The sequence below is a fragment of the Archocentrus centrarchus genome, chromosome 18 (assembly GCF_007364275.1).
Source record: "Archocentrus centrarchus isolate MPI-CPG fArcCen1 chromosome 18, fArcCen1, whole genome shotgun sequence".
Classification (NCBI taxonomy): Eukaryota; Metazoa; Chordata; class Actinopteri; order Cichliformes; family Cichlidae; genus Archocentrus; species Archocentrus centrarchus.
Genome location: NC_044363.1, coordinates 11,034,796 through 11,050,407, shown reverse-complemented (window position 1 = coordinate 11,050,407; position 15,612 = coordinate 11,034,796). Strand labels below are relative to the sequence as shown.

Genomic DNA, 15,612 nt, shown 5'->3' with positions numbered 1-15,612 from the left:
AATCAGTGATCATCGGCTCTATAATGGATCCGGAAAACGTTGACGAGTCCAACCGTGCAGCAGGAGGATCCAAATGGATCAGGATCACGGATTCAGACCCGATAAGGCCCAGATCCATTTCAGGCTTCACTTATTTTCCAGCTCATCCAGTCTGGATCTGTTCATAATGGATTCATTTTCCCAACACGATCTGCATTATTGAATTAAAATGCTTCATCCTCCCAAAATGTACTGAAATATCTAAAATGTATAAAGCTGAGACATTTATCACAGTGTAGGAGTCGGTGGAAGGAGACACGAGCAGGTATGTAGTCTCAGCTTTATTCGGTAAAACACACACAACTAGAACTCCAAATATATCTCCTCCAAAAGGAGGAGTCAAGCCCTTTTATCCCAGGCCTCTCTCTCCCGCCTTTTCCAGATCTATTCCCGTCTCTCTCTTCACAATAAGAGCTTGGGGCATTCTGGTGTGAAATGTGCATATATGTGGCCACCACACAGGCCCCCCCTGAACACACAGAATGGCAAACAATACAATAATAAAAACAGCAACCATTTTCAACACAACATAGCAAAAATAAAATACCACCTCAGGAGTATCTCCTAGGGGGTTTAACAAGGCGGCCGCTACGGCTGTGCTTGGCGACCACAGGTGGTGAAAACGAGGGAGGGGCATAGCCCCGACCACGGCGAGACTGCCCCCTGGCAGGGGAAAAAACAGCAGCTGGGGGCAGGTCCTCCGAGTGAGGCATAGAAACGGGAGGACGACCGCGGCGCGGAGGTTGGGCCAACTCAATAGGACCATCCGGAAACATGTGAGCAGGCTTAAGGCGATCCACCGAAACCCGCTCCTGACGACCTCCCAGCTCAACCAAAAAATCCTTAGGTCCCACCTCTAGCACACGGAATGGACCATCATAAGGAGGTCGAAGTGGAGAACGGTGCGCGTCATGGCGGATAAAAACGTACTTGGCAGACATCAGGTCCTTTGGCACATATGACTGTGGAAGGCAGTGATGCGCCGCTACTGGGGCCAAAAACCTATCATTCCCCGGGAAAACCGGCCCGCTCCTTTTGTCGGCCCCCGAAGCAGATGCACCAGGAAGGAATTCCCCTGGAACCCTCAAAGGCTGGCCCAGGACCAGCTCGGCTGAAGAAGACTGCAGGTCCTCCTTAGGTGTCGCACGCAGGCCCAGCAGGACCCAAGGAAGGCGGTCAACCCAGCTGCTGTCCACCAGCGCAGCCCGTAAGGCAGCCTTCATGGTACGGTGGAACCTCTCGCAAAGGCCATTGGCCTGCGGGTGGTACGCGGTAGTGCGATGGAGTCTGACGCCAAGGTTCTCCGCCACAGCAGTCCACAGCTCAGACGTGAACTGAGGACCCCTGTCAGATGTCAAGTCAAGCGGTACGCCAAACCGAGATACCCAGGAGGAGACGAACGCACGAGCAACATCTGCTGAGGTGGTTGACGCCAAAGGAACTGCTTCAGGCCACCGAGTCGTCCTGTCCACCATTGTCAGGAGATGGGTGAAACCCCGGGAAGGGGGAAATGGACCTACCAGGTCTACATGGACATGTTCGAACCTTCTCTGGGGTATGGGAAAGTGCTCCAGAGGGGATTTGGTGTGTCGTTGCACTTTGGCGCGCTGACAAGCAACACATGAGGAAGCCCACGCCCTGACCTCTTTCCGGAGGCCGGGCCACACAAACTTGGCCCCTACCAACTTAACTGAGGCTTTAACTCCTGGGTGCGAAAGAGAATGAACTGCCTCAAACACCCGCCGACGCCAGCAAGCAGGAACCAAGGGGCGAGGCCTGCCCAATGAGACGTCGCAAAGTAGGGTTACGCCACTATCCTGAAATGAGACATCTTCCAAACGCAAACTGGACTCGGCCCTCTTAAAAGCCTGAATCTCCGTATCCGTAAGTTGGTCGGCAGCCATGGCAGAGTAGTCCACTCCCAAATGCACAGAACTAACCTGCGCCCTGGACAGACAGTCAGCCACCCGATTACACTTGCCGGCGACGTGCTGAATGTCAGTGGTAAACTCTGAAATAGCAGAAAGCTGCCGTTGCTGCCGTGCAGTCCATGGTTCTGAAACCTTTGCCATGGCAAATGTGAGAGGTTTGTGGTCTACAAAAGCGGTAAAGTCACGGCCCTCAAGCAGGAACCGGAAATGACGCGTCGCGAGAAAAAGGGCAAGGAGCTCCCTGTCAAACGTACTGTACTTTCTCTCCGCATCCCGAAGCTTCCTGCTAAAAAAGGCGAGGGGCTGCCAAGCACCGCCCACCCATTGTTCGCACACGGCCCCGACTGCAAAATCGGAGGCATCGGTAGTAAGGGCAACAGGCGCCTCGGGAGACGGGTGGGCCAGCAGGGCAGCGTTGGCAAGAGCAGCTTTGGCACTGTCAAATGCCTGCACCCGCTCAGGTGTCCACTCTATCTCTTGGTTGCCCTTCTTGCCCTGAAGTGCACTGTACAGAGGGTGCATGAGGTGAGCAGCCCGGGGGATGAAACGGTTATAAAAGTTCACCATCCCCAAAAACTCCTGCAGGGGCTTCACTGAGGAAGGGCGCGGAAAAGCAGAAACTGCCTCCACCTTAGCGGGCAGGGGAAACGCCCCTTGGGGCGAAATGAGGTGTCCCAAAAACTCTATGGCCGGCAGACCGAACTGGCATTTAGCTGGATTCACAATCAAACCGTGCTCACTGAGATGCTCAAACAACTGGCGGAGGTGCACTGAATGCTCCGCGGCGGAAGGGCTGGCAACCAGTATGTCATCCAGATAGACGAACAAAAATGGCATACCACGCAAAACGGAGTCCATGAGGCGCTGAAACATCTGTGCCGCGCCCTTCAGACCGAAGGGCATTCGCAAAAACTCGAAAAGGCCAAAAGGAGTGATAACCGCGGTCTTGGGCACATCACGCGGATGGACAGGAACCTGATGGTATCCCCTCACCAAATCCACCTTTGAAAAAATAGTTGCCCCCGCAAGATGAACCGAAAAATCTTGAATGTGGGGAACCGGGTACCTGTCATTAGTCGTCGCATTATTAAGGCGCCTAAAATCCCCACAAGGGCGCCACCCACCGTCAGCTTTAGGGACCATGTGCAACGGGGACGCCCACGGGCTGTTTGAGCGGCGCACAATACCAAGGCGCTCCATGTTTGCAAACTCCTCCCTGGCTATCGCTAACTTCGCGGCATCGAGACGGCGTGCACGCGCAAAAACCGGCGGACCCACAGTGGTAATGTAATGCTCCACACCATGTTTAGCTACGGCTGCAGAGAAGGTGGGAACCGTGAGGGTGGGAAACTCGGCAAGCAAACGCTGGTACTCATCACCTGTGGCAAGCATGTTAGCGAGGGGCAGGGGGCCAGGACTACCAAGTGTACAGGGGTAGGTATCAAAAGACACAGCATCTATCAAGCACCTATTAGCTACATCGACCAACAACCTGAAAGCACACAAGAAATCAGCGCCGAGTATAGGTACTGACACAGACGCTATCACAAAGTCCCAGTTAAACTGACGTCCCTTGAAACACACAGTCACCAACCTCATTCCATATGTGCGAATGGGGGTACCGTTCGCCGCGTCCAGCAGGGGTCCGTGACATTGTCCCAAGGCGTCCGCAGCTGAAGCCGGCATGATGCTACGCTGAGCACCCGAGTCCACAAGCAGACGGCGTCCCGAAGCAGTGTCCTCAATGAAGAGCAGCTTGTCCGAGCTGCCAGCGCACACAGCTGCTAGTGAGCACCGGCCCTCTCGTTTCCCTGGTGCTGGAAGGTACACGGCGGAATGCAGTGCTTCGCCTTCACTCCGAACCGGCGATGATAGAAGCAGAGCACGCTCTCCTTCCTCCGGCGCTCTGCGACGGCGGCCACAGCACCAGCTTCTCTCGTCTCCGCCCCTTGTAGAGCCGCACTCGGTAAAAGTGCATGCACACCGGAATGCCTGGATGCCAGCAAAATCTTGTCCGCCTCTTCAGCTAGCCCGCGGTAATCCTTGGCCCGTATCAGAGCGGAGCTGGCTAGCGCGGTGCGCACGGGAGGGGGGAGCTGGCGCAGGAACAGATGCGTAAAGAGAAACGAAGCGTCGCCCGGGCCGAGCAGAGCCAGCATGTGCTCCATCAGCTCGGAGGGTTTACCATCTCCCAAGCCATTCAGGGATAACAGGCGATCAGCCCGCTCTTCGTCTGAAAGCTGATAAATCCGCAGCAGATTCTCCTTCAGCGCTCCATACTTGTTAGCAGGCGGCGGGTCCCGGAGCAGTCCCATCAGCCGGCGGGTAGAAGCAGAGTCCAGCGCCGCGACGACATGGTAATACTTGGTGTCGTCTGAGGTGATCCCGCGGAGGTGAAACTGGGCCTCCACATGCTGGAACCAAGGCTCTGGATCGTGCTGCCAGAACTCCGGGCGCTTGACCGTGGCCGCAAAAATAGCGGGAGAACCGGCGGCGGCTGGTGAGGAAACGGCGGCGGCTGGTGAGGAAACAGCGGCCGCGGCCGTTGAGCTGTCGTCAGCAGACATGTTCTTTAGTCGGGGTCACCAATGTAGGAGTCGGTGGAAGGAGACACGAGCAGGTATGTAGTCTCAGCTTTATTCGGTAAAACACACACAACTAGAAGTCCAAATATATCTCCTCCAAAAGGAGGAGTCAAGCCCTTTTATCCCAGGCCTCTCTCTCCCGCCTTTTCCAGATCTATTCCCGTCTCTCTCTTCACAATAAGAGCTTGGGGCATTCTGGTGTGAAATGTGCATATATGTGGCCACCACACAAGCATGTTTGCCTTTACTGGTAAAACTTTACATTCATTACAGACTTGAAAAGCTGCTCTGAATGTTTTCAGCTAAATATGAAACTATGACTGAACTCCGTCATCAGAGAGCTGTCATCTATCAGTGAATCTGATCAAGATCAGGTGATCTTATATCTGATTAAAATGGTTAAACTGGAAACATTAAAGCAGTTTTATTGTCAATCTCATTTCTCATTTTTATCCAGTAATGGCAGAAATAATGAAATTCTCAATTTAAAAAATGAATAAAGTGAGTTTGCTATTCCATCAATAGATTCAATTATTATTGTACAATTATTTAAACAAGTAACTATAAACTGAACTGTCATAAACTGCAGCAAAAACAGTTTTTATTAAGTAACAAACTGACCTGAGCTCAGCTCCGCCCCCGGGGTCTGCTGCTGTCTTAGTCTCTAACACACAGGTCGGTCAGTAAACTCAGTCTGAGCTGTTTCTCCATATTTTTATCTTCACTTTCTGTCTCCTGTAGTTTGTCCGTCAGGCTGAATAATTAGATTTTATAAATTAAATGTGAAATTAGGATTCAGCTTCATCTGATGATTCAAGTTGTGTAAATGATGACAGCAGACATGACAAAAGAAATGATATATTTTATAACAAACTTTTATTCTGCCTATGATGCTGACAGAGAGGGTCAGGCTGATTAAAGTGACTTGTCATGCTCCACACTGACACGTCCAATCCTCCACCCATCGGATTAAAATGGAGGCTCTGCTCTTTATTTACCCATTGCCATGGTGAATCCTGGTATCAGCACTCCACCAGCACATGCTAAATCAGGGTGATCATACTCAGATTGAGCTAACTCTGATCAGCTGTTCTGGAACGGGAAACTCAGAGTTGCCGATCTCAGCGTTGATCAACTCAGAGTATGTTTTTAAACTCAGAGTCTGTTGAACATGCTTCCTGGAATAGGCTCCAGGTCACAAAATGGGTACTTGAATCTGGATCATCTTTTCACTCAAGTGATGCAGTGATTGAACTTCTGCTTAATGTGAGCTCTACCACCAACACACTGCTATGACACACAGCTGTCCCACATTTTGTAAGCATGAAACTTTTAACCAGTATGAATTCTTATGTGCGTCTTTAAGTTCGCCATCTGTTTGAATCTTTTCCCACAGATGCTACAAGGATACGGTTTCTCACCTGTGTGCGTTCTTAAATGACTTGTCAATGCTGATTTCTGAATGAATCTTTTTCCACAAGTGCTACAAGAATATGGTTTCTCACCTGTGTGAGTTCTTACATGATGTTCCATATCTGATTTCTGGTTAAATCTTTTCCCACAAGTGCTACAAGGATATGGTTTCTCACCTGTGTGAACTCTCATGTGTCTTCTGAATCCTGATAAGTCAGTAAATCTTTTTCCACAGGTGCTACAAGTATACGGCTTTTCACCTGTATGAGTTCTAATATGACGCTCCAAATCGGATTTCTGAATGAATCGTTTCCCACATGTGTTACAAGAATATGGTTTCTCACCTGTGTGAACTCGCAGATGTGCATTCAAGTTGGATTTATTCTGTATAATCTTTCCACAGGTGTCACATTGTACAGACCTTTTCCTTTTGCCAAATTGATTTTGACTCTCTGACACAGGAGTATTGTCTGCTCTCTGATTATAACTTCTCTTTCTGTGATGTCCCCTCTTCTTTAGCTCTGCATTTCTAGTTGATCCTGAATCCACATGCTGGCTTTCTTCCTGATCTCGGCTCTCTGCTTCAGGAGAGCTGTGAGAAAGGAACTGCTCACTGTTTGGTTCTGTTTCACTGTGGTCACTTTCCTCATAAGTAGGAGTCAACATAAAGGTATGAGTCTCCTGCTTCAGTCCAAGCTGCTCTCTCTCCTGACTGCTGCAGAGTTCCTCCTGTTCCACTTTAAACTGTGGAGGCTCTGGGTCCACCTGGTCCAGAATTGAGTTCCTTTCCTGGTTCCAGACCTGCTGATCTGTGAAAATCTCCTCCTCCTCACAGACATGTTTCTTTTGGGGGTCTGAAGAGACAAATGGAGAAAAGAAAATGATAGAATAACAGGGTTATAATAGTTTCAAATTTTACATTATATTTTAGTTTTTTACTAGCTTTTACTTTTTTCTCTAATTCAGTTAGTTTTAGTTAGTTTGCAGAGTGATTTTTGCTCATTTTTATTAGTTTTTCATTTTGGTTTAATGCTTAGTTTTTGTTAGTTTTCGTATTATTTTAAGTTTTTTCATCCTTTTCAGGTGCAAGAGTGACTATTGCATAATACAATATCATTTAAAAATTTTTATTCAACAACCAAGTGTTTATAAGATAGTAGCTTTATGTGCTAAATGTGTTTAATATTAAGGACACACTTGAACATCAACAGGGAGAAACATAAAGCAAACCAAACTCCAAAACTCAATAAACTCTACAATAAACTCTAAAATAAAGTTCAGTGTCAGTGCAGTAGATTAACAACAGCTACATGTGGTGTGTAACATTAGAACTAGGGATGGGACGATACCACTTTCTTATGTCCGATACCAATATTTTACATTTGGATATTTGCCAATACTGATACAATTTTTTTTATTTTTTTTAATTGTTTTTAAATGCCTGGATACATTTTACATAAGTCAACAGTCTCTCACACAGCAAAATCAAAATCTTTTAGTTGTCCCATGTACAAGACCATGGGGAGCAGAGCTTTTCAGGCAGTGGCGCCAAAGCTCTGAAACTGTTTATCACTCCAGCTCCATTTAGCTGACTCTGTGGCATCTTTTAAAAATCAGTTAAAAACTTTTGTTTAGCCAGGCTTTCTTTTGACTTTGTTTTATTTTTTTTTATATGGTAATGTTAATATGTTTTTAACGTGGTGTTTTATCCTTTTTTTTAATACTGTGTTTTAATTATTGTACAGCACTTTGTGACTTTTTGTCTGTGAAAAGCGCTATATAAATAAATTTTACTTACTTTCAACAATTGCTCTATCACCTGAATCCTGTTGCTCCTATGTGAGAAGGTGATGCATTGGCTTATGGTATGTTGCAAATTTCATTAGAGCTGCAACTATCAATTATTTTAGTAATCAAGTATTTTATTGATTATTCCATCAATTACCCAAGTAACTGGATAAGAAATATTTTTTTCACATTAACAGTTCATCTGCATACCTTAACCCTTTCATGCATGAATTAAGAGAACCTGCAAAAATACACAAGAGGACTCGGCAGGGCTGTACAGATTAATCACAGTCGTTGCAGGCTGTGTGCATCTGGCCTGTAGTTACATTTCTGAGACGTGCAAGTCATATTACATTGTAGGTTACTGCATAGGTTCAGAGCAACGATTCATTGATTAACTCGATTAAATCGATTCTAAAAAATTATCGACACAAATTTACTGTGTCGATGCTTCGTTTAAACTCTGCAGCGCTCAGCTGTCTCGGTGTAATCGGTGCTCCTCACTAGCATTAGCAGCATTAGTGCTCCGTCGTCTTTTTGTGGGTTTATTGGGGGCTGGCAAATCAACATAGAACTGCATTACCGCCACCTACTGGACTGGAGTGTGAATCACGCGCGCACACACACAAACACACAGATTCTAAAAAGCTCTCCGTTGCTGCGATGGATTTCCTTTAACACTGAGTGGATCATCGCTAGGGTTGCCACCTGTCTCGTAAAATACAGAACCCCGTATGTTACGGGACTCCGTGGAATACGGCTCCGTAACATGCAGGGTTCTGTACTTTACGGGACGGGTGGCAACTATCGCTGACATGCATTTCCACGCCTCCGCTGCTCTCTGTGTTTCTGTGTGTGTTGTGATCGCTGAGAATTTCAGCTGTTATTTTTGTCTTTACTTCAGCTGTAGCTACCAGAACTGGTTTGCTAACGAGCGCGGGCCATTAGCACTAGCGATGGTTCTGTACCGGAAGGCCCGCCCCCCCAGGACCGAGGGGCTCCGTCAAAATATTTTTATACTTTAATCCCTGATTAGTGACTAAATACAGACCTGCAGTAGAAACATATTTTCGAGAATGCTTGTGAATACAAAGCATTACAACATTACTCACACATGCACCATGGCTCCCGCAGCCACTAGGTTTCAAAAGCACTCATAGCAGGCAGCGGTTTTAACTGCGCAAGCGCAAAGAGGCGATGCTGTTATAGAGACGGTGAGCTCAAGTAGTGCAAAAGGAAACTTTTCCAGCGTCCAAAACAGCAGCTTTTTCTTTTAGTAACCACCATTAAAATCTTTACTGGGAAACAGCTGGAGGTCCTTCATCAACCACCTGATCAGCAAGTGTTAAGGTGAAGAAAAGAGAACTTTGTAGCTGCTCCATCCACCGCTGTTTGTTCACACGGTGAGAAACTGCAGTACGGAAGTTAAAATATGCAGATAAACTGTTAATAAAAAAAAGTATTTCTTATCCGATTACTCGATTAATCGATGGAATAATCGATAGAATACTCGATTACTAAAATAATCATTTTATGCAGCCCTAATTTCAATTAACAAAAATATTTTTCTGATTTCAGTTTTCGTTATTTCATACGTTTCATTGACTATAATAACCTTGGTCTCTACATAGTAAGTATGTGGCTCAGACATACCAGTGCACAAATGTGACAAAGTATTTGGACTCTGATGCAAATGATTGTTTCGTCTGACAATCTTATTAGAAACCTTCAGCTTCATATAGGGATGTCATATGTGGATGTCTGTGATGCTGTATATGTATGAATTGTAAAGATGGTGTATTTTCTGTTAAATGAATATGGATGTACAGTTATAAGGCATGTTTTCAAATTTAGTATCCCTGCTAAGTCAACAAACAGATAATTGTTACTTCGTCCTCTTTGTTTCTGTGATGTCAGGTGACTTTTGTTTGTGAGGTAACCTGCTTCAGTATGCATGTGTCACTTGCTCCCCTTGGTGATATCTGAAATCAGCTGACTTGATTTAAACCCTGGCCTTAAATCACTCAGATGTGTTTCAGCAACATTTCTCCTAATGTTCAAAACTTGCGCCAAAAATATCACATCTCTGTGTTTTCAGTGATTTTTAGGAACATCAAACATCTCAACTCAGTTACTGAAGCTACCTGAAAATGAGAAGGAAAGGCGGCATTACCGTAACCCTATAATGGCGAAGGTGCCGGCTGTGACATAACATACTTAAAAATGTGTCACAGTTCACGGACTTCTGGCAACAAATACTGTAATACCCCTATATGGCTGTGAAGTGCAATTTCTGAGCTTTCAGGAATTGTTTGAATTTTTCCAATAGGCCAAACGGTCGCGGAGCCACGGCAAAAAGCTGACTCAGCGACAGTACACTGCGTCTTAGCCTGCTGTTTGCGGCTAGTAAGGGCAGGTAACTAGCGCTTAAACGTTAATCACTCGACATTAAAGGGTTAATATTAGAAAAGGAGCAACAAGCCTTTAAACTAATAAAACATCACTGAGCTCACAGTTTACTTGGTTTCAGAATTTGTCAGTTTCTTCCTTGATGTATACAAAGTGCAGGTTTAATGTTAAATGTTAACAGAAAAGAGACACATTCATAATGCTTATTGCAGTTGGGCCTTCAGTTCTTCCAGTGCCTCTAAAAATAAATTGAACTTTGAGCTCTGATTAGGATCCTACTTGAGTCATATTAATTTCTATTAATACCATCAGTTTTACATACCTATTCTGTGTAACTTTATCTCAGGTTTCCAGATGTTCTCCATCAGTCTGAGCCGCTCTCCATCAGTCCAGATGCCTTCAGCCTCTTGCTTCAGTCCAAGCTGCTCTCCCTCCTGACTGCTGCAGAGTTCCTCCTGTTCCTCTTTAATCTGTGGAGGCTCTGGGTTCTTCTGGTTCAGACTGGAGTTTCTTTTCTGGTAACAGTCCTGCTGCTCATCCAGACCCTCCTCTTCCTCATAATCACATTGCTGTGGGAGATCTTGGAGAACAAAGAAACACAAGAACAAGGTTACTAATTTATTGATACAAAAATGTACATAACACCATCAGGTCATCTGATAATGTCTCTGATCACAGTAGTAGTGGTCCATTTTGTGCCGAAGAAGAGAGAAAGAAGGCACCAAACTGTCCCTTTTATCTGAGTGTGCAAAGAACCTGAAGTAGAATGACTGGCTAAACAGGGAATGGTAATAACCATCATCACAAAAGAGCACAGCAGTGAGGCTCACAAACTCAAAATCCCATTCAGCGATTCTGATTATGAGCCATAATATTGTAACCACCTAAAGTGGAATTACTATGAACTACGACACTGTGAAACCATGGAATGTGCTCCTGTAGAAACCACATTATATAGAATCTTGTTTGAACAAAAAAGCCTTTTTAGTTCAGTTCAGTTTTATTTATATAGTGCCAAATCACAACATCAATTACCTCAATCTATTGTAAGGTAAAGATTCTGCAACAATAAGGAAACCCAAGAATTAAGATAACCAACCAACGAAGCCGACCTAGGACACGCTGGAGAGATTATCTCTCTCAGCTGGCCTGGGAATGCATTGGAGGAGGTGGCTGGGCTGGAGAAAGAGAGGTCTGGACTTCTCTGCTTAGTCTGCTGCCCCTGCAACCTGGCCCCATATAAGTGGAAGAAAATAGATAGATTGATTTAACAGGAAGCCAATGAAGAGAAGCCAATATGGGAGAAATATGCTCTCCCTTTCTGGTCTCCATCAATACTCTTACTGCAGCATTTTGGATCAACTGAAGGCTTTGCAGTGAGCTTTTTGAACAACCAGAGAGTACTGAATTACAATGGCTTTGCCTAGGATTAATAAATGCATGAGCTAGTCTCTCAGCATCACTCTGAAACAGGATATTTCTAATTTTAGAGATTTTGCTCAAGCGCAAGAGAGCAGTCCTACATATTTGTTTAATATGTGCATTAAAGGACATATCCTGGTCCAAAATGACTCCAAGATTCTTTACAGTGTTACTGGAGGCCAAAGTAATGCCATCCAGAGTAAGTATCTGGTTTGACACCATGTTTTTATGATTTGTAGGGCCGAGTACAAGAACTTCAGTTTCATCTGAATTTAGAAGCAAAGAATTAGATCTCATCCAGGTCTTTATGTCTTTAAGACATTCCTTAAGTTTAACTAATTGATGTGTGTCATTTGGCTTCATGGATAGATAAAGCTGGGTATTGGCTCCATAACAATGAAAATGCATGCTATGTGTTCTAATAATACTGCCTAGTGGAAGCATGTACAATGTAAATAGAACTGGTCCTAGCAGGGGACCCTGAGGAACTCCATAATTAACCTCACTGCGTGAAAAAGACTCCCTATTCACATGAGCAAATTAGAATCTAAACAAACACTGCACAGAGGTTGGAGATTGGCCTATAATCAGCCAGGACAGCTGAGTCAAGTGATGGGTTTTTAAGTAATGGTTTGATTACTGCCACCTTAAGGCCTGTGGTATGTAGTCTATTAATAGAGATAGACTGAAGCATCAATTAATGGTATGACTTCATTGAGCAGTCTTGTAGGACTGGGGTCTAATAGACAATGCTGATGGTTTGGAGGAAATAACTATTGAAGTTAACTCAGAAAAAAATCAATTGGAGAGAAAAAGTCTAAATAAATATCAGTAGTACTGAAAGTAGCTGTACATAAAGATACGTCTGTGAGATGGCTATAAATAATTTTTTCTCTAATAGTTAAAATTTTATTTGTTTAGAAATTCATGAAGTTCATGAAGTCATTAATAGTTAAGGTTAAAGGAATACTCAGCTCAACAGAGCTCTGACTCTTTGACAGCCTGGCTACAGCGCTGACAAGCCTTAGGTTGTTCTGATTTACTTCAGTCGGTGATGTATAGATATCCTAGCTTTAAAGTCGACTTTTTCACAGAGCTATTGTATTCCAGGCCAAATGAAGATCTTCTAAATTAGTAAGACACCATTTCCTCTCCAGCTTATGGGTTATCTGCTTTAAGCTGCGTGTTTTTTTTTACAACACTGTTTTCTGAATAATTTAAACATTTTAATGGTCCAAATCGCGGAATTTACACATTGCCTGTTCAAACACATGGAAGAAATGCGGAGTGAGGCAGTGCAGTGCTGTGGCTCACCTCTGGTGGCGCTGTGTCACATACAATAAATGAAGCAGGCGGTTGGCGTATGCCCATTGTTGTCTGTCTTTATATCGCCAATATACATGTTTGATTACACATGCTGATGTTCCACAGTCTGTATAATATAGTGAATGAATGTGTGTGACATGTTTATTCTTTGTGATCGGTCATAAATGCACGGTGAAAATACACAGGTTGAGGCAGAAAGTACCATGCCGCACAGATAGTGGGGAGTGCTGCCCCATAGGGAGAAGGACAGGTGCATGGACTTCATCTTCCAATAAAGGTAAGATAATACATGTGTTTTATTCAAAAAGAGCCCCCCCCCCCCCCCCCCCCCAAAAAAAAAACAAATAGTTTGACCTTATTAAATATTTTGTTTGTCTTGCCATCATTGTTGAACAGTATGAAGTTAAAGCATAATTAATCATTAGCATAATTAAAATTGAACAGTGTGTTTGCTGTCCCTCAACTATCAGTGCTTTGGCCTCTGAATGATGCATCTCAAAATTAGCAGCTTCCTGCTCTCAGCTAACATCAGTTTGGAGCAGGAAATCCTGAAGATGATGAGAAACTTTCAGATTTTTCAACCATCAATCAAACACGGAAAAATCTGAGCTTCAATCTGAGCACAAAGTTAAAAACATTTCCATACCTGTGATATGTAAGTTCGTGTCGGGTTTCCGGCTGATATCCAGCAGTCTGCGCTGACGGCTGATCTGCTCCTCATACTGAACGATGGTTTTTTGAACCTCTGAGAAGATTTCTTCACAAACAACAGTGAGTCTCTCCTTGATGAACTCTCTCAGATACTGAACTGAACACATTGCTGCTTCATCTGGGCCTGCACGGATCGATCCAAACAGCGATAGAAGCGATAACGGCGTTGGTATCAGTGTCGGATCGACACTAATGTGATAGGATCAATACTTTAGTTTGTGTCTCTTCTCTAAGTTCAGTCCGCTGCTCCAGCTTCATCACACAGCAGCCATGTCTGCACACGCACCGCTCGCGTGGATACGCTTTGCTCCTCCCCTGCTCTGCTTTGGTTTGCTGTCGTGCGGTCACGTGACGAAGAGGCGCATGCCGATTTGCTGACTGTGAGAGTTGCGTTATGTTCGGCGGATCAGAGCTCTTCCTGTGAAGTAGTGATGAGAAAATGAAGCTTTTGTGAAGCACTGAATCACTAGCCTAGTGACAAACTGACAAAAAGTGCTTTCGGTTTTGAGATACCCCTACCAGAGGTAGAACTAAACCCAACCATGTTTCTCCTCATCTCTAAGGTCTATCCTATATGAAATGGATTCTTGGCCAAAAATATTTTACTGCCAAGATGGTTAAATTGATAGATATTGTTATATACCCCAAAACTAAAAAAGAACTCAAGTACAGTCTGTCCGCATGGGGGTTAACCCACAAAAACTGATGTAGATTAATAACACAAGGCCTCAGAGCTTTCAGAATAGGCATGTTTGTAGTCAGGATTTTGCTTTACCCACTAGAAAAAACTGGATGGGAATATCTTAAAGTATGGGGTAGATAGAGACCTTGGAACACATATCTAGAATAGGCAAACATTGAAAAAAGATATGATTTCATTTACTTTGTAATTGCTTTGCCAAGGTTTGTCATAGAAACACATATGATGGCTTGTTGGAAAGGTGAGGTTGTGCTGAATCCATTAATATCAAATGTGTAAATGTGGCCTGCATAATCAGGGTGTTAAGTCACTTAATGTATGAAGTGCCCCAACTGAAAAGTATTGAGAAAACTGAGTCTCCAGTCCCAGGCTTTATTATGCTGCATGTATTGACATATAACACAGTAGGCTTGTTGAATTAATGTGCTTGTTTTCTAAATCCAGCAATACCAAATGTGTAAATATACCATGCATAGTCATTTAAAAATGTGTGATCTGTCCCAAATGAAAGAATATATTGCATTTCATTTCAATGTGCTAGACTATACTGGTAAAATCACCAGAGATGAGTGAGTAGGACAGGAAACCACAAGAGAGTATAACAGTTTGGCCTTGATGGGCCTTTTTAATAAAACTATAACTTAACTACGCACAGTATAAATCAGGAGCAGAACTCCATGCATGTCAAGCCCACTGCATTTGCTGATCTCACTGCAGTTGCCGTCCTTACAGTAAGGTCCTTACAGTCCTTACTGGTGCCTTCTGATTCAAAACAGGCTCAATGAGCCTGTCTTCTCCGAGCCTTTCTCCTCTACCCATTGAGTCCCAGAGAAGAGGTTTGGGCAGGTGGTTGTGACACCACACTGCTGCTTGGTATAAAGCGTTCTGCACATGTTGTGAGAAGGCATCCTCAGTCGGGGGTAAATTAGCTGCTAATGAATTTGTGGTAGATGCTAGTATGTACCTCAGGTCATCCAGGTTAGTGCAGAGACATCCATCCTCCCTGTTCTTTTGGCCATACAACTCCAAACATCCCTTTGCTTGAATAGTACACAACCAAAACCAGTACATCACATTTTACAATGAGGTCTGAATGTGAAGGTGCAAGGTGCATTCCATGTAACACCAGCCTTGTGTCAGCCTCTTCCTGGTCACTGTAAAGTTCTGTCAAACAGTCAATACCTGACTTGCTAATCTTTCTGGCCTCTTCACCATTTTCAAAGCCACCTGCCAAGATGACTGTGTTCCCTAACTGGATTCTCTTTGGACCAATACTGATGATGTAGCT

At 44.4% G+C, this 15,612-nt stretch overlaps 1 protein-coding gene across 1 annotated transcript; it reads right to left on the bottom strand.

The window, feature by feature from the left end:
- Positions 1-5,469: 5,469 nt before the first annotated feature.
- Positions 5,470-13,912, bottom strand: LOC115796904 (zinc finger protein 260-like). The gene is made up of 3 exons (XM_030753388.1): positions 13,560-13,912; positions 10,488-10,745; positions 5,470-6,822 (listed from the first exon to the last, which is right to left on the bottom strand). The coding sequence occupies exons 1-3, from the start codon at positions 13,729-13,731 to the stop codon at positions 5,888-5,890; spliced, it is 1,365 nt and encodes a 454-aa protein (XP_030609248.1). The 5' UTR covers positions 13,732-13,912; the 3' UTR covers positions 5,470-5,887.
- Positions 13,913-15,612: the final 1,700 nt, after the last annotated feature.